The sequence below is a fragment of the Mustela nigripes genome, chromosome 1, assembly GCF_022355385.1.
Source record: "Mustela nigripes isolate SB6536 chromosome 1, MUSNIG.SB6536, whole genome shotgun sequence".
Classification (NCBI taxonomy): domain Eukaryota; kingdom Metazoa; phylum Chordata; class Mammalia; order Carnivora; family Mustelidae; genus Mustela; species Mustela nigripes.
Window position 1 is genome coordinate 242,119,696 of NC_081557.1, and position 25,952 is coordinate 242,145,647.

The window sequence follows — 25,952 nt, forward strand, 5'->3', positions numbered from 1 at the left end:
ACTAAACTCGAGATTTGCCCTTGCCTGCAGAAGGAGGTTTCCAGATTCAGCCATCACAGGAAGCCACACCCAGAACTTGTCTCTTGCCTCTGGGAGACGCACCTTCTCAGTGGGTGCAGGAACTTGTTTGGCCTCTCCAGCCCGGTCTGGGAGAGTTTGCCAGATTCCCAAGCAGATGCATGAGTCTGCCCTGAAGAGCCCTTCACTGTTAGTGAAACATTGTATCATCCTTTAGTTTCCTTCATTTTTCGCTACACATCTGAGAAACATTTGAGAAAGTAAATGTACAAAAGAGTTGTGGAGGTCTGTTTCAGCGGGATACAACAACTGGCAGCCAGAGATGATTAGGTTTCGATCTGAATTCTTGCCATTATTGGTTCTGTTTTCCTTTCTCAAAGCACTGAGTTGGCCAGACGTTTTGAGAGACCAAGTGGGTTGTTGGAAATTTATTTTGGAGAAAAAAAAAAAATTGATGAAAGCCCTGAGTTTTCAGCTAACAGACCATGGCAGGTATACGGACAGAGCACATTCCACTGAATGAGGGAGGGAGTGAGGCGGAAAAAGACCAAATCAAAATTGCGGTCTTCTCCATTTCTTTCCCAGTTATGAAACGGCAACATTAAATGTTTAGATTTGATCCCTTTTAGCCTCCACAAAATAATTGCCAATCATTTCAAGGTAGTGTATGTGGCCGGGGTGGAACGATAAAAGCCCCTGACCACCCGGGCATCTCCTCGACAGTCAGAGCGAGAGCAGAGCGCTCCAGCACCCAGGGAGGAAGCCAGCCTCCTCCAGGCCACGCCCCCTGCGTCACGGGAGGCGGGGCGACGGGCGATTGGCAGTTCGCGGAAGCACCGCGGCCCCGGAGCGGTGCGGGGAGGGGAGGTGGAGGCGGTGGTGCTTTGCCTCCGGCTCGGGCCAGGGAGTTTGGGGGCTGTCTTCCGAGAATTGATTTTCGTCTTCCCCGCCGCCCTCCCCCCCACCGCCTCCGCCAAAGCAAATGGCTGGCGTAGAAGCGTAACCCGCTGGCACTCTTCGGATTTGTGCCTGGTTTTTCTCTTGCACCTGGAGAGTCGCGATCGTCATGCGGTGCTGTGTGCCGAGGGAGGAGGAACTGGTAAGGGTGCGCGAGCCGGCCGCTGGCACTGCCCTCCGTTTCACTTCTCAGTCCACTCCTCGCTCCCTTCCCCTGCTCCTCTCCCGCTTCCCCATGTACTGCTTTTCAGGTTTGGTGTAGGGTCTCAAGGGTAGATTTTAGGGCTGTTGATGAATTTGAAAAGAGAGAGAGAGAAACACACCATTTTCAGTCTCTTGATTTTTATTTCAAAAGAGGAATTATTTCATCTGTTCTGAGTGCTGGGACTTGTGGAAAGGCAGATTATGCGCGCGCGCGCATACACACTTTTGTCACCTCCTGGTGAAATGGGGCAGCTTAGAGCAATTTTGGCTTTGTCTCAAAGGTAACGAAGAGCATGGGGGTTGAAGTTTTTTAACCCGGTAAATAAACAGGGTTTGTTCCTTAGGAAGGAAAAGGTGCTTGTGCTGAAGTTTGCTCTGAAATAGCTTTCAAAGGAGGGCTGTAAAAAACCCCGCGTTCTTCCTCGCACACACTAACTTGGCAGATTTAGTTTGGAGCATCCTTCCTCTTACGTTGTAAAACATAGTCATGCTTTAGATGTACAGCAGAGAGACACCGGGTGGATTAGTGAAACCCTCCGGTTTGGAGCATCGAAGCTCTGTGACTTTAACAAGAATATATTTAAACTACCCTTAATTATAAAGGCATGCGAGGTCAGCTGTTCTACAGAATGTTCCCTCAAAAAGACCACAAAGTTTCTTCCTGCTTCTTTCCATGCTAGTTCTTGGCAAGGAGAGAACAGTTCTATACCCTGAAAGCAAGCCTCTGACTCTAATCAGCCTGCAGAGATTCATCCACAAGAATAGGGGCGCCTTATCCATCAAATGATTGCTGTATCAGAAGGCTCCAGAGAAGATAGGAATTTTTATACTGGGCTAGGTCAAATTTCTGTGAAGAGTCCCATCATAAAAATAAAACAAAACAACAACAAAACACTTTGGTTTGTTAAGAGCAGACATGTGAAACATCATCACTGTAACACCATAAATTCATTCAGTGCCCCAGAGTGACCCTGCACTCCAGCCTACCCCCAAGAGATAATGTCTGCTCCTTCTGGACTCTTCGCTAGTCTCATTAGGAATACATATTACATACCTACATGGAAATAGCTTGTTTTTACCAAAATGAGATCATACTGCATATATTGAAAAACAACTAGGCAACATTCACAACGTTTTAGGGAGTTTAAAAAATGACATTAACTGTGAATTTAATGCCTGCTAAATTATATTAAATGGAGCATCTAAGTAGTCTAAAACGGGATTTCGGAGGTGCCTGGGTAGCTTCTGCCTCTTCTGCCTTCAGCTGAGGTCTTGATCCCTGGGATCCTGGGATTGAGCCCTGGGTCAGTCTCCTTATTGAGTTTGGAGTCTACTTCTCCCTCTCCCTCTGCCCCTCCCACTGCTCACGTGCGGGTGCATATGCATGGGCGCGCGCTCTCTCTCTCTCTCTCAAAATCGTTTAAAAAATCCCCCAGATTTCAGGAATGCTTGACCTTTCCATAGCAAGAACCAAATACTTTTCAATGCAATTACTTAGTGAATTTAACTAGAAATTGACAGGATATTTTTTATTTTGATGTCATTAAAATGAAGGAAATGACTCATTGTTTAGACAAACTTTTTACAATCGGTTTTTAAAATAAGAGGTAAAAAAAAGTTCGCATATTGAAGGCTTCAGTACATGATTTAGTCATTGTCTGATCTAGTTAGAAGCAGTCTTTTTAATGAAGGAAAATCAAAGGACATGCTCCCAAAACCCAGGGCATTGGTGAAGATAAATTTAATCTCTTGTCCATGCTTGAAAAAAATGGAGAATCTGTTGATCAACTCTTGAGATAATAACGTGCATGCTGGGTGCTGTCACCATTCCTGAGCCATAGTTGAGCAGATTTCCTTAAAGCTTCAGGAGAGGGTTGAAGTGAGTGTATTTGCTTGAAGACATTATTCCCTTCCTATTATCTAAGATGGACTTATTACTTCATTTCGGAAATCATCATAGCCATAGAAACAACACTTTTCGTGGAAATATAGCGCTATTAGGATAAGATGTAATAGTGGTACTAGTTTTGTAGAAGAGTTGTGGCCTCCATGGAATCTTTCTTTATGCTTCTAAGTGAAGGGTATATTCAGATAACGATTTGCAGTAATATTGGAAAATGTATTAAAACCTGTACATCTTTGTAAGCTTTGACTCAATAATTCTGAGTCTAGAAATATATACCAAAGAAATCATCTGAATTTTATAGGAAGATTTATGAATGTGTTCATTACAGTGTGTCTGTAATATGAAAAAAAAAAAGAAACACATAATAAAGCCCCCATAGCAGAGTTCTTAAATTAATGTATTGTATATCTATGTTGATAAAATTCAGTTTCAGAAATAGTTTTGATAAAATTTCATGATTTTGAAAGATCCTTGCATGTTGATTAAAAAAGCAAAATTTAACACTCTTATCTTGAATTTGTAAAATATAATTTTGAAATATACCATTTTTTCAAATGTTAAGTCCTTACTACATGTCAGGCATTTTTTAAATTAACAAGTCTTGGACAACATTGAACAAGATTGTTGTACTTCCTGTTCGCCTACGAGTTCCTGTTTGTATCAATGGAGATATTCACTGACATATATGAAAAAGAAATTGGATTTTGAGTTGGTAGAGTTACAGCTTTTTAAAAATATTTTTCCTCATATTCCCAAATCTCCTACAACAACGTTTATTTTTATAATCACAAAAATGCTGTTTGAAAAATATTGCCACGAAATACCAAAACAAATTAAAAGTCTAAGGTCTACATTTTATATACTAGTAAACCCTTTCAAAAGATAGGATAAAACACAGTGAGAGATAGACACCCATGGGAAAAATTATGCCCAGTGAAAAATAAGCATAAATGGGCAAGCACAAAAGGGAAAAATTGACTTTTTTAAGGTTGGGAGCGGAGGGATGTTTCTTCCCTGTATTGGAGGAATACTCAGCAGAACAATAAGTTACCACATTTTTACACATCACATTGACAGACATGGAAAGCCAATCAAAATGTGTGAAGTTGTTGGGAAGGCAGACTTTTTCATGACATGGAAAAATGTTTGTGATAGGAGGAATGAAAAGTTACAAAATCTTACTTTTGAAAAAAAAAAAAGTCCTATATATGCACAGGAACTACTTTATTGGTGGAGAATAAACCGAATGTTAATGTTACTTATGTGTGGGTAGCGGGGTTCTGGGTGATTTTCTGTTTTTTCTCATGGTATTGATCTGTACTTTCTAAAATTTCTACGATATATTTTTGTTATCAGGAAAAACAAGTCACTATCCTAATAAAGCAATTCTTTATAAATAAATATATAAAAATAAATAAAAATAAATAAATAAATATAAATAAAGAGCACGTAGATGATACTCATTTTCCTTTCTTGCATAAAGCCTCTGTAGTCTCTGTGTGGGTAATCCTATGTCAGGTATGTTGTCATGGATTGTATTAACTGGTGAAAACATTTGGATTATAGGGGAAATCCCAAGATAAAACTTATTCTAGTCACATTCACTCTTCTGCCCCCAGCCATTTTCTGAAATAATAAGCAGTGTTGGACTGATGAAAGATTTATTCCTTTTCATTTCCTGTTGATCACATCTGCTTGGGGCCCAAGCCACTAGGCTTTAATTAAACACTCCCTAATTTCTTTTTCTAAAATCCACTTACTCCCTTTAAGGCCTTTCTGAATGAGGAAGAGGAGGGTAATATGACTGTTTTTCTTTTCTTTTTTTAAAGATTTTATTTATTCATTTGAGAGAAATACAGAGACAGAGATGGAGAGAGAGAGCACAAGCAGGGGGAGCGGCAGAGGGAGAGGGAGAAACAGACTCCCCACTGAGGCGAGAGCCTGACATGGGGCTCCTTCCCAGGACCTGGAGATCATGACCTAAGCCAAAGGCAGATGCTCAACATCTGAGCCACCCAGGCCCTCTATGACTGTATTTCTGTTAGCAAAACAAATTTGTAAAATTTCAACTCTTTATGTAGGAAAGGTAATAAGAAAATGAGAGTAGCTTATGAGAAAGAAGGTGAAAATCAATTTTAAATTATCCAAAAATGTTGGGGTGCCTGAGTGGCTCAGTCAGTGAAGTGTCTCCTTTTGTCTCAGGTCGTGATCCCAGAGTCCCAGGATGGAGCCCCATGTCTCTTTGGCTCTGCTTGGCAGGGAGTCTGCTTCTCCCTCAGTCCCTCATCCTACTTGTGCTCTTTCTCCCTGTCTCTCTCTCAGATTTTAAAAAATTATCCAAAAATGTTTGAACTCTTTTACTTCAAGTTATTGTTCTCATAATTTGCACTATTTAAAAACATTCTCATTTCCCTTACAGGCTATAACAATACACTGAAAGTTATAGTTAAAATTCTTAATTTATAAATCCTTTCTTCACTGAAGTCTTTCCTAAAGAGGTATTGTCATATGTTTATCTCAAAGATTCTGTCTACTTACCCATGATGCCCTTCAGCTAACAAAACAACATTTCTGCTTTGCCAGGTTAGAAAAATGCCTGATTCTGGGCTGTTACTGTACTTTTAAGGTTCCTAAACCAGGAACTGAGAAAAAAGTGAAATATTTTCAACAGGGCAATAGAATTTTATTTTACTATTTGTTTTTTTGTTTGCTTGTTTATTTTAGAGAGTGAGGGGGATGTGGGGAGGGAGTTTGAGGGTGGTCGGGGGGGGGGGGGGGGGGGGGGGGGGGGGGGGGTGTGCAGAAGGAGAGGGAGAATCTCCAGCAGCCTCCTAATGAGTGTGGCGCCAGAAGCGGGGAGAAGGGGTGCCTCCATTTCAGAACTCTGAGATCATGATCTGAGCTGAAACCAGGAGTCTGATGCTTAACCCGTTGAGCCACCCAGACACCCCGGGAAAATAGAATTAAAAAAAAAATACTTCTTGGGGCGCCTGGGTGGCTCAGTGGGTTAAGCCGCTGCCTTCGGCTCAGGTCATGATCTCAGGATTCTGGGATCGAGTCCCGCATCGGGATCTCTGCTCAGCAGGGAGCCTGCTTCCCTCTCTCTCTCTCTGCCTGCCTCTCTGTCTACTGTGAACTCTCTCTGTCAAATAAATAAATAAAATCTTTAAAAAAAAAATACTAATTACTCAGAGTCCTGTGCTGTCTTCCCTCTCTCATATTGTAGCATTTCATTTAAGCGAAGCTAGTTCAAAAGAGGGAATATCGTGGCCCACAGTGCCCAATTTGTCACACTTTTGCCTGCTGGATTTAGGTCATGGTCAAGGGGGACGGGGTGTTGCTAGGGATGTGTGGACAGGTGCAGTATTGGTGTTAAAGATGCAGTATTGGTACTGGGCAGTTAAGGATGCAGTATTGGTACTGGATAGCGCACAGGAGGTATAGTGGGGAATCAGAGGGTGGTTCCGGCCCGGTTGTTACCCTGTTGCCCTTGCCAGCTGTTGGTGCTGCTGTTGTCACAGGGGTGCACTCAGAGGTACCTTTGGAAATCTCTAACCATACCACTCCTCGTTAGGTTACTAGTCAACTGTGTTCTGAAGCACATTGCTCCCTCTTTCCAGTCTAGTCTCCCTACCTTTTCCCCTCCATTCCAATGTGTCTTTCAACTTCTTGCAAAGAAATCCTTTAAACGCCCATTATCACACCCTCGCAAATGTCTTTGATCATTTCCTCTTTCCTTCAAACTAAGTGTAAATTCTTCATCATAGAAAAGGTAAAAATCAGTTTTTCATCTGCAAATCTCTCCTCTCAGATTGTAGACCTTTCCCGAAGCTCATTTAACATGCTCTCTCTCCCCAGAAGCCTACCCTCCACTCCCTTTCTGTCTTCCAACCTCAGTCATGTCTTCTCATAGGTCTTTCTGCTTTCTAAATTTTTTTAAAGAATTTATTTGTTTGTCAGAGAGACAGAGTGCGCATAAGCAGGCAGAGGAGGCAGGCAGAGGCAGAGAGAAAAGCAGGAGGCTTCCTGCTGAGCAAGGAGCAGATGTGGAACTTGATTCCAGGACCCCAGGATCATGACCTGAGCTGAAGGCAGCGGCTTAACCGATGGAGCCACCCAGGTATCCCACTGCTTTCTTAATTTTGATATTGCATGATTACACCAGTGTGACCTTTTTGTTGTTGGATTGAGTATGTTGACTTGTGCTGGGCACTTTTATTCTTTTTCGACATACCCAGCATGGTGCCCAAGAGAAGATAAAATAAATGAACACTAGAAGGTAAGCTCCTAGGAGGCAGAGATTTTTGTTTGTTTTAGTGGTTAATATTAGTTGTCACTTAATTAAAAATGATTTTGCGGCCACCTGGGTAGCTCAATTGGTTAAGCATCTGCCTTCGGCTGAGGTCATGATCCTGGGGTCCTGGGGATCAAGCCCCATGTTGGTGGGGCTTTCTGCTCAGCAGGGAGTCTGCTTCTCCCTCTCCCCTGTCTGTTGGCAGCTCGTCCTGCTTGTGCGTGCACACTCTCTCTCTCACTGTCAGATAAATAATTAAAAATCTTAAAAAAAAATAAAAGTACTTAGAAACCTGACTTTCATTTCTTTTTTCCTCCTCACTGGGTTTAATTTTCTGAGATATGGAGCAACGAAGGTGATATTTGAAAAGTATAATGACTTGTTTTTGAGATTAAGCTTCCTTTTATGTCTGAAAATGTATATGCCCTACTTAAGTATAATGTGGTTTACTTCAACGATTATCTAAACTTTTTGCAGAAGATTTATATTTTTTTAAGTAATCTCTATACCCAACATGGGACTTGAACTCACAACGGCAAGATCAAGAATCAAGAGTATCCTAAGTACCAATCAATCAATCAATCATGCTATACCAACTGAGCCAGCCAGGTGCTACCCCTCCCCCCCATTAAACTTTTTGCAGAAAATTATTTAAATTCTATTTCACCTAATTTTCATAAAGAAGACAGTGTCCCATAGCTACCTGGGCATTTAAGTAAGCTATCTTAAAATTTAGACACCTACTTCTATGAGATTTTTAGTATTGGTCTTTTGTCTAAAGGAAACCTGAGTGCTTGAGGTGGCTTTGCAACATTTTTAATTACGTTCAGGATTTCTTGGCAGGGACACACATATTTGGCTTTATGATGAAGCTTATATTCTCACTTATGTTTCTGTTGTCCCTGACATAATATCAAGTATTATTAGTATGATACACGTGCTGTTTGTGGACTTGGACGTGAATATCTTTTTCAGCGTTGAAGCAGCATGCTTGTCTTGCATTTTATAAAGTTGTTCTTAAAACAGAAACTTAAAGGATTCTATCTTTTCGCTGAATCTTAAATGTAGAAGCAATATATAACTTCTATTTTTCTCTACCAGAAGCATTTGGCTTTGTGATTAACATTGGACATGTTGAGTAGGATTAGTTTTAGAATAATTTTTCACTAAAATAGTGATCTCGTTCTTAATGATAAAGTAAAAACATATTTTCATAGTAAAAAGTATGGACAGGTATAAAAAAATATTTAGAAGTTATCTATTAATTACCACTGCAAAATAACCAGTGTTAGTGGTTTAAAAATTTGTTTTATATATATAAAAATGTATATATACACATATATATATCTGTAGTTTAGATGAGTTCATACTGGTATATAGGTCTTAATCATGGATTAAAACCTTAGAAACCCAATTTTTTACAAGATTTTATTTATTTGAGAGAGATTGAGTGAGAGTTCATGAGTTGGGGGTAGGGCAGAGGGAGAGGGAGAAGCAGACTCCCCTACTGAGCAGGGAGCCCAACACAGGGCTCAATCTCAGGACTGTGGGATCATGACCTGAGCCAAAGGCAGATGCTTAACCAACTGAGCCACCCAGGCATCCCACCCCCAGACATTTTTTTAATAAAAATTCATTTAAATACTTTTTAAACAGCTCTGTTGTATTTCCATTTAGATATATCACAATTTTTTAAATTAACATATAATGTATTATTTGCTTCAGAAGTACAGGTCTATGAAGCATCTGTCTTACACAATTCACAGCACTCCCCATAGCATATAACAGTCACCCTGTCCCTCCCCCTCCACCCACCAGCAACCCTCAGTTCATTTCCTGAGATTAAGAATCTCTTATGGTTTGTCTCCCTCCTCAGTCCCATCTTGTTTCATTTTTTTCCTTCCCTACCCCTCACAACTCCCCGACCTGCCTTTCAAATTCCTCATATCGAGAGATTGTATGATAATTGTCTTTCTCTGATTGACTTACTTTGCTTAGCATAATACCCTCTAGTTGTGTCCACATGGTTGCAAATGGCAAGATTGATGGCTGCATAGTATTCCATTGTACGTATATATACCACATCTTCTCTATCCATTCATCTGTTGATGGACATCTAGGTTCTTTCCATAGTTTGGCTATTGTGGACATTGCTGCTATAAACATTCGGGTGCACATGCCTCTTCAGATCACTACATTTGTATCTTTGGGGTATATACCCAGCAGTGCAATTGCTGGGTCATAGGTAGCTCTGTTTTCAACTTTTTGGGGAACCTCCATACTGTTTTCCAGAGTGGCTATACTAGCTTTCATTCCCACCAACAGTGTAGGAGGGTTCCTGTTTCTCCACATCCTTGCCAACATCTGTTGTTTCCTGACTTGTTAATTTTAGCATTCTGATTGGTGAAAGGTGGTATCTCATTGTGGTTTTGATTTGTATTTCCCTGATGCCCAGTGATGTTGAGCACTTTTTCATGTGTCTATGGCCATCTGGATGTCATCTTTGCAGAAATGTCTGTTCATGTCTTCTGCCCATTTTTTGATTGGATTATTTGTTTTTTGTGTATTGAGTTTGATAAGTTCTTTATAGATTTTGGATATTAATCCTTTATCTGTATGTCATTTGCAAATATCTTCTCCCATTCCCTCGGTTGTCTTTGGTTTTGTTGACTGTTTACTTTGCTGTGCAAAATCTTGATCTTGATGAAGTACCAGTAGTTCATTTTTCCCCCTGCTTCCCCATTTCCTTACATCACACACAAAAATAGACTCAAAATGGATGAAAGACCTCAATGTGAGACAGGAATCCATCTAAATCCTTGAGGTGAACACAGGCAGCAACCTCTTTGACCTCAGCCACAGCAACTTCTTCCTAGAAACATTGCCATTGATATACCACAATTTAACAATTTCTCTTTTTCCTAACACTTGGATTAGTTCCCCGTCTAGTGCTGAATTTATCATCTTTCTGCTCAGGGCCAAAGAGGATGAACATTTTAAGGCATAGTACCTTTTGGCTCCAAAGAAGTGAAGAAGCAGTTTAGATTACCCCAGCATGGAATGAAAGCTTGCTTTCATTGAGCATCATGAATAAAGAAATTCTTTGCTGTATTTAGTAAAAAAAAAAAAAATTAACTCTGTTTTAATTGCTTTTTTTAGGTTACTGGTGAAGTTGGAAGTTTAGGTTACTGGTGAAGTGGTGAAGTTTTTTTTTTCTGATATTGCTTTTATAAAATATCAATGTAAAAAGTAGGCTATTGTGAGTGATAATAGGACTAGTTAGGATAAAAATGACACAGGAGGGTAGATCCTCCAAATGAGCTGTAAAAATTTTAAGATAGTACACATGTGAATAAATCGTAGTTAAATATAGTCTAAGCACTCTATCATACAAAGTTTTAGCAAGCATAAAATCTTGTATTCAAACTGTGACTTAACTCATTTATGACACGTTTGTAAATAATGTGCAGTTTAGGAATTAATAAAAGCCTACGTATGTATGAATGAGTAATAAAATGGAGTGGAGAGAACAGGTGGGTTATTTTATGTGACTAATCTGATGTATAATAATGAGTGAGTCGATGTCTCTGAACCTCAGTTTTCTTGTGTGTAAAGTATTTAGTTGGATTTTTAAGATTTTTTTTTCCAGCTTTAAAATCACAAATTTTCTATTTAAGTTGCTAAGCCTTATCCTCTTTAAATGCTTTTACTTTAAATAGTTTTCAGAGAACTTCCTCCTTAAGAGTTTTATGACCGTGAGCTTCAAATACCTCAGCTATTTTTTTTAGGGTCTATTTGTTTTAGTTCCCTTTTTTAAATGTTCATTTTTTAAAAGATTTTTAAAATTTATTTATCTTAGAGAGAGCTAGAATGCAGTGGGGAGGGGCAAAGGGAGAGGGAGAGAAATGTTAAGCCGACCATGCTGAGTGGGGGAGTCCAGTGTGGGGCTTGATCCCACCACCCTGAGGTCACAACCTGAGCTGAAACCAAGAGTCACACACAACCGATTGTGCCACCCAGGCGCCCCAAATTTATTTCCCTTTTCATGTCTTCTTGTTGCATAATCTTGTTAGTGGTCATTTTAGGGTTCCATGCTATAGATCTTTTTTATTTTTTATTTTTTTTTTTAAGAGAGGGGGAGAGAGTGTGTGAGAGCAGGAGGGAGGGACAGGGGAGAGGGTGAGAGAGAATCTTAAGCAGGCTCCAGGCTCCGCACAGAACCCAATGTAGGGCTCAGTCTCACCACCATGAGATCATGACCTGAGCTGAAATCAAGACTCAGATGCTTAACCGAATGAGCCACCCAGGTACCTCTACATGCTATAAATCTTAATATGAAACTCTAGTAACTTTCAATAAAAGATATAGTGAGATCATGAAATAACTAAGTTTTTATAATTTGTGGAGCTGGTGTATACAGGATTGTTACAGGTATTCTGGTTTTTGCTGCATATCCTAGGGGAGTTGCTCCATTCATATGTTCATTCCACACATACATATTGAAAGTCTACTCTGTGCCTGATAACTTTTTAGGCCTAGTTGCATCAGTGGACAAAAAAGATAGAAATTCCTTCTCTAATGAAGAGGAGAGACAACAAGAGCCAAAATACAAAAATAATTTTGTGATGTTAAACAGTGATGCAGAAGTCCTATGAAAACTAAAGCTGGGGAGGAGGGCAGGGATTGCTGGGGGGGGGGGCTGTGGGGAAGGCGGAAGGAGGGGAGAGTAATAGACGGGAGCGGACTTGGGGAGGCAGCATCATGTGACACGGACAGCTGTTCTCATCATTAAGATGAAAACCTCTGGAGAGTTTTAGATCGTAGAAAATTTGGGATGTAACTTGGGGTTGAACTGGACTAGGTTAGGTAATGGCGGCAGAGGTGATGCCAAGCGGTGAGATTCTGGATACATTTTAAAGGAAGAGCCAAGAGAATTTGCTGACTGACTGTATGTGGGTTTTTTGTTTGTTTGTTTTTCTGAGGGAGCGAGCAAGCACGAGCCGGGGTGAGGGGGGCAGAGGGAGAGGGAGAGAACCTTAAGCAGACTCCAAGCTGAACATGGAGCCTGACTCAGGGCTCCATCTCACGACCCGAGATCATGACCTGAGCCAAAATCAAGAGCCAGACGCTTAACTGGCTGAGCCACTCAGGCACCCAGAGATGTGGGTTTTGAGGAAAGGACAGGACCCCAGGCTGAATCAGAGGATCTGGTGGGTGACTGAGGATGTGGAACAGTGGGCCGGCCATCACCTGATAGGGCTGATCTGTGGAGGAAGCAGGTTTGGGGGGAGGAGCACAGCTCTGTCCATGTTATGGACATGATGGGCTGCCTCATTGGCAGATGCAGGAGTCTGGGGTTTCGGGATGTCTGAGCTGGAGGACAATTACATGGGGGGAACCTGTAGAAGTTCTGGTTTGATGGCTTTGGTTTCCTCAGTACAACGGAAACAAGGTCATCGGCAGGAAGTAAGTCAGGAGGGAGATAGGGCAGGTTGGAGAAGGAGGTGTGAGATACTTGTCTGTGACAGCGGGAAAATGACGAGAGTGGAACTGCTGTGTACTTGCAGTCAGCATGGCCACACATGCTGACTCCTGATTCATGGTCAGTAATTGAAAGTGACACTGATGAGGGAGGTTCTATGTCTGTTTCCAGGTACTTCCCACCTGTAGGTACTACCACAGAGTATAAGAGGGATTTAGATATAACGGATTTGGATACAGCTAGGGTGAGAGTCTTGTCAAGAAAGGAGAGGAGAGTTAAGGGGTAGAGAGAATATATATGGAAGTGGTAACAGAGTTGACCGTAAAATTGAAACCGAGTAAAGGGAAGTGAGGCCGTGCATGAAGGGGGGTAGTGAAGGATCGCGGTTTAGTTGCTTATAGGTCCCTGTGGGGTCAGAGAGTTCTGAACTCAGGTTAAAAAGGAATCATTTAACAGCAACTTTTATTTGTGTATACTGAATCATGTTTCAGAAAATGTGAAGAGCTTTCTGTTGAATGCATCAAATAAGTATTTTTTAAATGAAATACCAGTATTTGATTTGGTAACAGAAGTTCTTCATATGAAGTATGTCTTCAGCTCTTTTTTCCCTTAAATGACGTCATCTCACATTTTTTTTTAAAAGATTTTATTTATTTATTTGACAGAGAGAGAAATCACAAGTAGACGGAGAGGCAGGCAGAGAGAGAGAGAGGGAAGCAGGCTCCCCGCTGAGCAGAGAGCCCGATGCGGGACTCGATCCCAGGACCCTGAGATCATGACCTGAGCTGAAGGCAGCGGCTTAACCCACTGAGCCACCCAGGTGCCCGTCATCTCACATTTTTAAATACTAATCCTCTTCTTTCTTCCCATTCTTGTGTTTTTCGGTAGGCAGCCAGATTCTATGTGCCTTCCGCCATCTTACTGCTCGATTGTCTGTGTCCTTTGTCAGAGCTACAATAGCCACCAGGGCTCTCAGTCCATCACAGTACTTGGATTAGGCTGGGGTAGTCAGCCACTCACCAAGCTGTGTCCCTTGGGTGAGTTTCTCAACCACTCTGAGCCTTTGTGTTTTCAGCCCTCTATGGGCATCAAAATAATGCAGTTTGTTGTAAAGATTAAAGTCATCATATATTTATTCCCGGCACAGAGCTCAGCTTGTCTTTATAAATGGTAGTGTTATGATCTTAGGTTTATTGGAGGAATATTTTCTTAGCATTGAATAATCAAATCTCAAAAACATGCTATTGTGTCATTTCAGTGACATATATTTTAGGAGTACTATCTAGAATAACCAATGTCAAGACACAGTATTAAAGTCGTTATCATTAATGTTTCATACGTGTGTGATTTTTCTGCTTTAAGAATAGACAGAGACATATTGGGAACCTGCCGTGAGTATGGGTTAGCTTTTTTACGTTTCTAGTAACAAAGAGACATTTATACAACTGCACCATTTTCCCTGGCTTTTTGCTAGCTTAAACCAGTTTGAAGCCGAAACATCAGCAAAAGGTAAACTCATTTGGAGGTGTTGTCCCTTCAAGGGAAAGCTGAGATACATTGAAGAAGATGGTAAAGATTTCCATGTCTGAAAGTGTGTCCTTGTATGTTTTATTTTTACATGAGAGGATTGAAGAATGTCTTTATATTTAATGTGTTTGGAAGCATTAAGAATGGGTAACTCTTCCCAGGATAAGACCATGCATCTAGGTACCATGCTCATATTTTATATGCCTCTCTTCATTCAAAATAAACTTGACATATTTGAAATTTCCAATTTCACTCTTCAGCTGCAGTGATATGAATCACATCACTCGTTGCTGTGGAGGGTTCCTTCCCTCGGTCTCAGTGAGAAGCCTCTGCTGTGATGTAGAACAGTATCTTTTGTTTCTGTCTCCCCAGCATCAGCCTCCGTGTCTGCTTTTCAGGTCACATTGAATGAATGAACTTGGCTTAAGCGGTGTTTTCTAGAGATACATAAGGGCTACGTGCTTGGTTAGAGTTGGTCTTTTTCCATTTAGGGCCCTAAGAATGACAAAACTATCACAACAATGTCTTCATTCATGGTAGAAATGAAAGATACTATGGGTTCATTTTTGGTATCCTATACAGCACCTCCTTTCATGATAACAATCGGCAGTCATCCAAAGTAATGACTTCAGTTCAATGTTTTGCCTCTCGCGTACATCTTAAACAAAGAACATGAACTTCTACTGGGGTTTTAGTTCAAGAAGTTACAATTGATAGAAACTATTAAAGAGCACATAGAACTCCAAGAGGACTTTATTTGGCAAATCTGATTCCTCCCGCCTACTGGAGAGCACTGAGGATTATGAGACTTTGTTATTCAAAATCCAGTTTTCCCACTAAATAAATTGACCTTTGTCATCACCAAACCCTATTAGGTATATCTATAACTATTCATATTTTTCCAAAGATTATGTGGGGTGATGAAAATCCTTTCTCCTTTTTGATCAAAGGAGAGCAGTTAGTAAAGGAACCATGCCGTCAGTTCCTTTTGGCAACTGATGCAACAAAGAAACCAGCAGTGATATCAAATGATGCATCATTTTTGTCATCATTATTACCTGTCAGATAAGGAATTGGTCTCCTTGAAGGCAATAAGCCTCTAATAGAGCACTGGGCAGAGAGGACCCAGAGTGGAATAAGCCCCACATTTTATCACTGTGCCTCAGGAGAGCTACCTCAGACATCTAGGTCAAGGAGACCTTCCTGTCTTGAGTCTCCTGAGTCTGCTATGAAACATTGCCTATTTTTTTTTTTTTTTTAACTGACCCTGTTAGATAACTTGTCTTTCTTCCCAGATCTCAAGTGTATAACAACTTTTGATATTTTGTTAGGGCTTTCTCATTTTTCTCATCTTGATTGAGAAGAAGATTGAAAGTCTGTCAAGGTCAGGACCTATTGTTCTCCCTTGCTGAGCCTATGGAAATAATGACTGAAGCTGACCGTAACAGTATTAAACCCATAGAAAGAGTCAGTGCTGCGGGTCTCGTCCCCAACTTCTGGGGTTTTTCGTGTAAACTTAGACCTTCACAATTTTAGTTAATTCTAGCCTTGGGTGAGAGTATCTGCTTGCATGGGCTGTCAAGTCATTGGTGCATAGCCTTGCTCTGTGTACTTGGAGGAGATGGGCTTGCCAGTGACAGGAGGAGTACCTAAAAAAGTGTTCACTCTTAATTTCAGCTTTACATTTTGAAATAAAGTGATTTAGTAAGAGTAGTGGTTCTCAAAGTATGGCTTAGGACTAGGACCAGCACCAGCACCACCTGGAACTGTGTTAGAAACACAAATTCTTTTTTTTTTTTTTAAGATTTTATTTGAGAGAAAGCGAGAGCGAGTGAGAGAGAGCACGAGCAGAGGGTAGAGGGAGAAGCAGGCTCTCTGCTGAGCAGGGAGCCCCATGCAGGGCTCGATCCCAGGACTCTGGGATCACAAGCTAAGCTGACGGTAGACCCCCAACCAACTGAACCACTCAGACACCCCTAGATATGCAAATTCTTGAGCCGCCTCTCCCCGCCCCTGTGTTATCAGAAAGGCAGAGGTGTGGCTTAGGACACTCCAGTGCATGCTGGGGGTTTGACGGCCACAAATACAACATCCTAAAATGACTGTACATAAGAATGTTTTTCTTCTTCAGACAAGTGAGCTCATGTGTATATTTCAAGTTAGTTGTTGGTTGGTGATGACCTCAGAAATTTTTAAATACTAACTGGGCCCCAGGGAATTCATTACCCCATATTTACCTTTAGTCATCTGCCTTGCTACAAACTTTTCATTAAGTATTCATTAAGGGAAACGGGGATTTTGAGAACTGTTTGCTTTCAAGTACATTTGTGTTCAAGAAGGAGCAGAGTGTGATATGTTATTTTAGGAATACTCTGTTATTGAAGTATTTTGGTTTTTTGATATCTTCTAGAGAAAATAAACATTAATTAGAAATCATGTGGTTTTAAATGATCGTATTTGTTTTTAAATTTTCTAAAGAAGTAGTATTGTACAATTGGAAAGGCATGACTTTGGAGTAAAACATTGCATGCCTTGAGTTATAAAACCTTTGGCCTTTTATTTCTTACTCTGAAAAGTAGAAGTCATAAATGACATGGGGAGTGTATTTCATGAACAGTAATCATAGAAGTATTAGTACTTATTTTATTTAGGTACTTATGTAAGTGTTTATTTATTTTTGAGAGAGAGAGGGAGCATGCGTGGGGCAGGGCAAAGGGAGAGGGAGAGAGAGAGAATCTTAAGCCAGCTTCATGCCCAGTGTGGAGCCTGACACAGGCCTCAGTCTTCCGACCCTGAGACCCTGACCTGAGCTGAAATCAAGAGTCGGATGCTTAACTGACTGAGCCCCAGTACTTATTTTATAGGCAGTGCTTTGTTTAAATTTCTTTATTTCTGACCTTAATTGATTTTGTGACTCAAATTGATCTCTTGTAGATTTTAGAACTTCATGGTTTTTTTGTTTGTTTGTTTTGGTTTTTGTTCTTTAGCTTGAATGGAATATTGGCTCATGTAGCATCATGCAGAGCTAATGCTTAGGGCAACATGGAGCTGTTTTGTAGCTAACAAGTACAGATTCTCCTTTCAAAAACTTTATTTTTTTGAAAATTATCGATGCATCTTCATTGTGACAAAGAAAGAAAAGTTCATCTTTTACTCCTTTCGTATTCTTACCATAACCAATATTCATAGCCTTGTGCGAATTATTCTGTACTTGTATTTCTTGCAAATGGTTGTGAACATTGCACACACCCAGGCAGTTTGTGTTATTATGTGAAACAAATCCAGGTCAGGCTAAGTGCGGATTCAACAGCACAGTAGGAAGTAGAGCCCAAACCTCTGGATAACGCTTGGTTAGTGTGTGCTCCCACGGCTCCTCTTCCAGCCTAAGAATTTGAAAAGGCAGTGGGCTTCTGTTCCAGAATCTTGTGAACTGGAAGTTTCCACATTTCTCACAACTGACAATACTACTAACTGGTGCTGTCTTCCTGAGGGACTGGAAAGGTGATACAAACACACACACTCCCACTCGTGTGTCCTAGATCTTGTGTATACCTTCGCGTATTTCGGTAGATAATTAAAGTGAAACTTCAGCTATGCTCAAGTTGTCATTCTCACCACTCTTTGAACCCAGATCAGTCATTTGGTCTTACCTCATTCATTTTTAGAAATGTTTGATCATTCATATCCATATTTCTCTGTCATTTCCTTTTTTCCCCCCTCAATATACACAGTAGTCACTGATCCAGGTCAAGGTATGAATACATATGTTTAATAGGTATATAATATTCTGTAATGTGGAAATGTCACAGTGTAGTTAGCTGTTCCACAACTGAAGGACTTTCATGATATTTCCAAGATTGTTACTACAAAAACCAAACCAAAAGAGTAAATAAATAAATAAATAAATAAATAAACGAATCCCAAAATACAGTATGCCTTCTTGTACCTATACCCATAACCAATAGGTAAGATTCCCCAAAATGGAGTTGCTATGCCCATAGTTATATGTATTTTCAGTTTTCATAAATATTATCATAAATTTTTTTGGTGATGGTGGTGGGGAAATTGTAACAATTCACTTTCCACTGCCAGAGGGTTGGTTTTCCCCCATCCTCACTAGCACAGACTGTAAGAAAGCTTGTCTAAACAAGAGAGAAGTTACAGTTTTGTCCACGTAATAATAATAAAAAATATCCTGAATTTTCTTAAACTATATTTACTGTAATTTTTACATTTCAGTTTTCAGTCTACCTGGAGATTTGTTTTTTGAATTAAAAATTTATGAAAATATTTTAAAATAAAAATCTATTTTTTTAATGTGCTGTAAAGTAGGAATGTAGCTTTCTGGTTTTCAAGATGGAACCATTTATTCTAGGCATGTTAAGTCACCGTTTTCCCACTGATTTGAAATTCTGTGTTTGCCAACTAAGTTTCTGTTTACACAGGGATCCACTTTTAGGCCCTCGGTGTTAGTTTTCTCTTGCCATCATATCAATCACAAGTTAGTGGCATAGAACAACTCCAGTTCTTGAGTACAGTTCTGCAGATTGGAAGTCCCAGTACAGTGTGACTTGGTTCTTTGCTTAGGTCCTCAAAGGCTGAAATAACGATGTTATCCAAGCTGAGTTCTTATCTGAAAACTCTGGGGAAGAATCCACGTCCTACCTTCCAGGTTGTTGGCAGAACTCCGTTCCTTGCAGTCATTGGACCTAAGTCTCCATTTTCTGGCTGGCTGTCTCTAGAAGGCTGCTCTCAACCCCTGGAGACAACCAGTAGCCATTCTTTTGCATTGTCTTTAATTTGCTGGATTTTCTTGTGTTTTTCCATCAATATTCATAAGTGACATGGGTTTATAAATTTTTGTGGCAGTTATAAAAGAGTGAACACATGTTTTTAATGCACATACATATTTATATGGTGGTGACGAAAGATTACTTGCAATGAAACTTTTTTTCTTTTAACCTGTATTACTGCCTTGCTGTAAAAGGAATATTGCAAGTTGGGTGTATACATCATTTGGTTTATGTTAATCTCATACCCAGTCCTTCTCTCCCAGTGTGAACATGTGTTAAGAATCATCACCTTTAGGCTCTGTGGCCATATTAATTAATTCTTAAATTCTAGGTAAAATGCTAATGTTAGTTAAAGCGAAGTGTCCAGAGTCAGATGTTTCTGGCACTGTGTATCTAGGTGACGGTGGGCTTCAAGTTTCCACTCTCAGCCCAGGAACATGTAGCCTTTTCATATAGTTAATCTTTAATGGTATTTTTCTATTACTAACCAGCAGTAAGTTTGTTGTAATCCAGATTTTCACAAGTAGTAATTTACTCTTAAACCAAAAATAGTATTGGAGACTTTAATAAAACTTAGGTAAACTATAGGGTTTTTTTTCTTTTTTAATGAAATACTGAACCTCTCTACCTTTAAGGATAGTAGCTCACTCAGGAATAAAGTATCTAGAACTGAAAATTCTTTTTGGTTCCTAGTGATGATAACTGAACTTTATACATTTGCTTCTTTGTGTTTAAAAAAACTTGCTATTAATCCTGAAGGCAGGGTTCCAATCAGTGGCAGAGTATTAGATCAAGTAAAGCATGGGTCCATTTTGTGTATTAGCAGAACCCCATGAATAATCAGCTTTTTTTGGATTGGGCTAAATCTTAAAATTGTGAATGCTCTTGAAAAATCCTAAAATGCGGGGCACCTGGGTGGTTCAGTCATTAAGCGTCTCCCTTGAGCTCAGGTCATGATCCCAGGGTCCTAGGATCGAGCCACTCATCGAATTCCCTGCTTGGCGGGAAGCCTGCTTCTCCCCCTAGGGCCCACTCCCACTGCTTGCATTCCGCCTCTCACTGTCTGTGTCTCTGTCAAGTAAATAAATAAAATCTTTAAAAAAAAATCCTAAAATGCTTCATCCTAACTTGTACATTGAAGTTTTGTCTGCTAGGTTGCTCTGTTTACCCCTGGGAACAGTTGACTAGAAGGTATTGCTATCCTCAGGTGGTTGGTTGCCTGGCATACTCTTCAGTTCAATGAAAAGCAAAGTTATATTCAGCTTAAGAAATTAAATATAGAAAAGTATTTGGATATAGTTGTTGGGGTTACTACTGTGCATACAAATTCTCAATATATATGAATAAGTACTCTAATTGAGAGAACATTTCCCAGATAGTCACATTTGTTAACTTTACTTAACACTTGACTATGGTTCACACACTATTCTAGGGGCTTTACATATATTAACTCACTTAATCCTCACAACAACCCTTTGGTCAAGGTTAGCTGGCAAGTGGAGGTGCCAGGAATTGATGTCAGAGTCTGGCTACAGAGTCTATGCTCTTAATCACTGCTGTACTGCTTACTGGTCTCATAAATCCAGTAGGAAAGAAAACAGTGATTTTCTGTAAGAGTCTTCTAGGCTTGGAGAAGCAGATTCCTTCTATTAATAAAGGTGGAATGAATGCAACACAAGCTGACTACTTCTGTTTTCTCAAACTTAGATCTTATTACTCCTGCTTCTAATGGAAGGAAAGCCAGGCTGAATCATGACAGAGGAAATGGGGTGTTTTGTGTCCTTTCCACTTGCTACCTCTTTTCTATAAAAGTCAGTGATCAACAGTTACTTGTTGACGATCCAACGTTGGCCAAGCATTGGAGTTTGGTGTGAAGTTTGGCAAGCAGTGAGATGTGTTCCTTGACTGTGAAGAACAAAGCCAACAAAGAGCACTGAAGCAGGTGCCACGACTGAGCCAAGCTCAGGACCATAATGGATGCAGAGCAGGGAATGCCTTACTGAGTCTTCTGTGTGGATCCTCCTCAGTTCCCCCCACTCCATGGCCAAACTCCAACAGTCTAAAGAATGAATAAGGGCTGGTGGGATGAGTGGGTAATAGGATTGGCCTGCCTTCCAGAAGGCAGCATTTGCGGAGATTCAGAGTATAAGCTGTGCTTTGCCACCTTCTTGATAAGTCACCTGGGTCCTAATTAAATTCTACATTCATGGGGCCTATTCTAGATCCTCTTAATCAGGATCTCCAGGGGAGGGGCCTAGGGGACTGTTATTGAGGTACACTTAGAAAACACCAGATGAGTGGCATACAGTTTGTTCATGGACATAGTTGGGGTGAATTTCAGAAAGAAAGGTTGAGGATGAGACCGGGTGGTGCGAAGGTCATTTTATGTCATGTCTATCTTTTGTGACTGTTTGATATTCTATTTGTATCCTACTTAATGCTGGTTACTTTCCATGTATCAGCAGATATATACTTGGAGTTGGACAACTTCTTTTAATTTGAAAAGCAATATATTGAAAGTTTGTACCTCAACCCAATTTATAGAGTTACCAGCCTTGACTTCTATATGACCTGAGAAATTGCCAAAGAGGAGCATGAGAGTGGGGGAACAGAACGAATATTGTTTTCGGCGTGTCCCATGACTCTTCACGGTGTCTCATTTTTTTTCATTAGCAAGCTGAGGCATGAGGGTTAATTACGTAGGTCACATACCTAATAAGTGATACAACTGATATTCGAGTCAGAGTCCATAAAGCAGGAAGAATTTGATTTGTCGGGACGCCTGGGTGGCTCAGTTGGTTAAGCAGCTGCCTTCGGCTCAGGTCATGATCCCAGCGTCCTGGGATCGAGTCCTGCATCGGGCTCCTTGCTCCGCGGGGAGCCTGCTTCTCCCTCTGACTCTGCCTTCCACTCTGTCTGCCTGTGCTTGCTCTCACTCGCTCTCTCTCTGACAAATAAATAAATAAAATCTTTAAAAAAAAAAAAAGAATTTGATTTGTCAAAAAGTGCTGAACAGGGCGCCTGGGTGGCTCAGTGGGTTAGGCCTCTGCCTTCGGCTCAGGTCATGATCTCAGGGTCCTGGGATCGAGGCTCAGTGGGGAGCTGGTTTCTCCCTCTCTCTGCCTGCCTCTCGGCCTTCTTGTGATCTCTCTCTCTGTCAAATAAATAAAATCTTCAAAAAAAAAAAAAAAGTGCTGAACAGAGTGCTCATTTATTCAGTTAAAACAGGTGAGCTGGAATATGAAGGGTTAGGTGAGGGACTATAGTCAAAAGACTTCTCATATTTGTTACTGTGTGAAAATAAATGCCCAGTATTCTGTGATTGTTTTTTTTCTTTTTAAGATAAACTAAATATCAATATTTTATATGAATTTATCTCTATTTTAAATGTCAGTCCTATATTCAAAAAAATTATTCAAATGTGTTTGCCAATATCATGATACAGGATACATCATTGAATAGAATTTTGCTTAAGGGCCACTGGTTTGTGTCTTCTAGGTTAAGTAATTTCTGAAGTCTGAACTTTAAAATAACATGCTTCATGCTGATTCTTAATGAGGTATGACTCCCGATTTGCTTTCCTTTCATATCCTCAAGAAATTTTGCTGAATATATATGTGAACATTATTAACAACAGATCCAACTCTACAGAACCTTCTACTCTAGCCACTGTGTTCCCCCCGCCTTTCTATCAGGACAGGAGCTTAAAGTGGATCTGTTCACTTCCATGTACACTTTCAACCCATGTGGAACATCGTGCGGTGTCTTTCCAAAGTGTGTATAGCACCATATTAGTGGCCCTTGAAACTAATTCAAGCATCTTGATCAGTATTAAAATGAAAGAAAGACTCAGCAAGAAAGAGAATAGAGCAGAACAGAAAATGGATGCATTGCAAGGAATAAGCACCAGAATTGTATAATTTTTGTTTCAGCTGTATATGTATGTGGGCGTGTGGGTTTTAGGTTACCTCAGAGGAAGTATTTCTCACTGAACTGGCAGTTGACAATTTTGAAAGCACTTGAAGTAGAAGGACTAAGTAGATCCTTGGTCATTTCCTGCTCAATATAAAATGGTTTAAATTCTGAACTGGAAATCTGAAAGGATTTTTACCACATGCTAATTACCTCCACATCAGGTCTTTTTCCCTTCAGTCTCGTGAAACGCTCTCTTGTGTAGATCAGTCCTTTGACCCCGTAATCCCTTTTCAGGAGAGAATGGCGGTACCGAGGGGAGAAGACATTGCCAGTTGATGAACCGCCTTGTCTTGGAGGCAAGGACAGAGATTTGATGGCTGAAGGGGGCAATAAGCCAGGTCCAATTCTATCCTCACCAAAATTCCTTGGGAATAAGAAGGGCGGGGAGAGGGGGAGACAATATTTGAGTAAGTAGAGCACCTAACAAAAGTTGAAGGGCGTTGAAAAGGCACACAGGATGGTGGACGCGGGGATACTTTGGCATGAAGTGTTCTCTAGCCATAGGTTTGTCTCTTTGGAACTGAGTGAATGGGGAGAGAGAAGGTTCTGGAATAGATCCATGGAATGGAAAGCTGATTGTTTTTGTGAACCAGTAAGTGTTTTTGCTAGGGTGAGATTATTTGTTAGATACGCCATGAATTACCAAAAGTTAACACCTCCTAAGGGTCGTATTTGTTTAGTTATTTCTGTTTGCATTCTCAAGAAATTCTACTTTAAAATTTTAAAAATTTAAGTAGAATCTATATTACTGTTGAGATTGTGGACACCAGAGGGATACACACTCCTGTGTCTTTTTTTTTTTAAGATTTTTATTTATTTATTTGACAGAGAGAGATCACAAGTAGGCCGGCTGAGAGGCAGGCAGAGAGAGAGGAAGGGAAGCAGGCTTCCTGCTGAGCAGAGAGGCCGATGCGGGGCTCGATCCCAGGACCCCAGGATCATGACCTGAACCGAAGGCAGAGGCTTAACCCACTGAGCCACCCAGGTGCCCCCACTCCTGTATCTTAACAAGAATTTAATTGCAAGTGGAAAGTCAAAGTTTCTAGAAATACTATAAAATTTTAGCCCTCTGAAGAATATGAGGTTTGCCATCAGTCCCTGATGTGCAGGGGGTGAAATGCACGAAAAGCATTTAGTTCTTACATTTGGTGTTTTTACATTATCTACTGAATCATTTATAAAGCACTTTCTTACATCCTTAACCTGCAGGAGATTTCTGGATATGTTATAAACTACTTTAATAACTCAAACTGTCATTACTAGTTATAGGTTAAGAAGCTATTGTTATACACTGGAGTGAAAACCAGACTTTTCATATTACTTCATATGTGGGCTTTTAAAAAAGTTATGTTAAAAGAAAGAATTATTTTGGCCAGTGTTTACGGATTCAGCCCTTTATGTACAGATATTTTAGAGAGCAAACTCCAAAGGTCAGAGACCTGGTAAGGATAGAATTTTTTTCTCATTAAGACTGGTAAGACTGGGGCGCCTGGGCGGCTCAGATGGTTAAGTGTCTGCCTTCGGCAAAGGTCATGATCCCTGGGTCCTGACATCAAGCCCCACATTGTGCTCTCTGCTCAGTGGGGAGTCAGTTTCTCTCTCTCCCTTTGCCTCTTCCCACCATTCATGCTCTCTTTCTCTGTCAAATAAATAAATCAAATCTTAAAAAAAAACCTGATAAGACTAACTTTATGAATATTTTCTCTCAGTGGTCATAGAGGTTATATTTGTGGGTTCAGTATCCACGCACAGATACACATACTTGGAGGCTATTGTATTCTTCCCCTTAACAGGACTCTCCGGTCTTACTTGTTTTTATTATTTTGCTTTAGATCATATATGTTTTAAAGATTTGATGGATTTTTAGATTATTAATTGTAATTCAACTAACTCTGTATAAATACAGGGCTGCTCAACTGTAATCGGTTGGATTGCTGAAGGACCAGTGTATAGTAAGTAAATGTGCTACCAAGAAGCGATTATAAAAAATACCGACTCACTAGAATTACTAGAATGTAATTGGACCAGATCTTCCATGTTACAAGGTGATGATCTGTGATTTCAGATCCATGAAAGCTGGATACAGTTTTAATGTTCTTAGGGGAAAACTATTAATTTCTGATTAATGTAACATTTTAGAGAAAATAATCAGTAGACATGTTGTAAACTTAGAATGAAGCCTAGGAAAGAAACCAGCTTAAATAATTTGCCCAGCTACATCAGTGCCTCAAACAGCATTTTACACCTGGGGTTGCATTTATATATCTACGTGCCTATCACCTCACCTAGAGCCTGAGTACTTGGAGAAAGGGTATCGAAACCTTAGATGATTTCAGTATTCCTAGCCTACTCTAGGTTCCAGCACATAGCCTCATTTTTTCTCTAGATGAGGTCTGGGGAGTTTTGTTAACATACTTACTGATTTATTAAATAAAAATCTCCAGAGGTAAACTCCAGTGGAAGGAGATAAATAATTGACATTGATAAAGCAAAGATAGAAACCAAGGCCTCCAGACCTTGTCCTCTACACTCTTGGTGAAGTGCTTGTTACCAGGTATGAACTTTTATTGAGCATCTACTAAGTGCCAGCTACTCTGGATACAAAGATCAATGAAACACGTTACCACTTAAAGCAGAAACTGTCATGAGAAAGAGTTAGTCTGAATCAGCCTTACCTACTTACTAACCATATAAACTTCAGCAAGTTACTTTATTCTCTAAGCCTGTTTCCTCTTTTGTAAAGTAGAAATAATACCTGTATCATAAAATTGATGTAAATGTTAAATAAGATAATGC

At 40.2% G+C, this 25,952-nt stretch overlaps 1 protein-coding gene across 4 annotated transcripts in view; it reads left to right on the top strand.

Moving 5' to 3' along the window:
* Positions 1–848: 848 nt before the first annotated feature.
* Positions 849–25,952, top strand: part of ATP10D (ATPase phospholipid transporting 10D (putative)) — a 104,461-nt gene continuing 79,357 nt past the window's right edge. Inside the window, exon 1 of one of the 4 annotated variants that reach the window (XM_059383416.1) lies at positions 849–1,117. Coding sequence is in view for 3 of the 4 variants with exons in the window: in XM_059383429.1 (XP_059239412.1) it covers positions 22,736–22,740 (5 nt within the window). In the remaining variant the exon portion in view is untranslated. Of the gene's footprint in view, positions 1,118–22,693; positions 22,741–25,952 lie in introns of those variants that run through there. The other 3 variants (XM_059383429.1, XM_059383422.1, XM_059383410.1) reach the window with 3 other exon arrangements.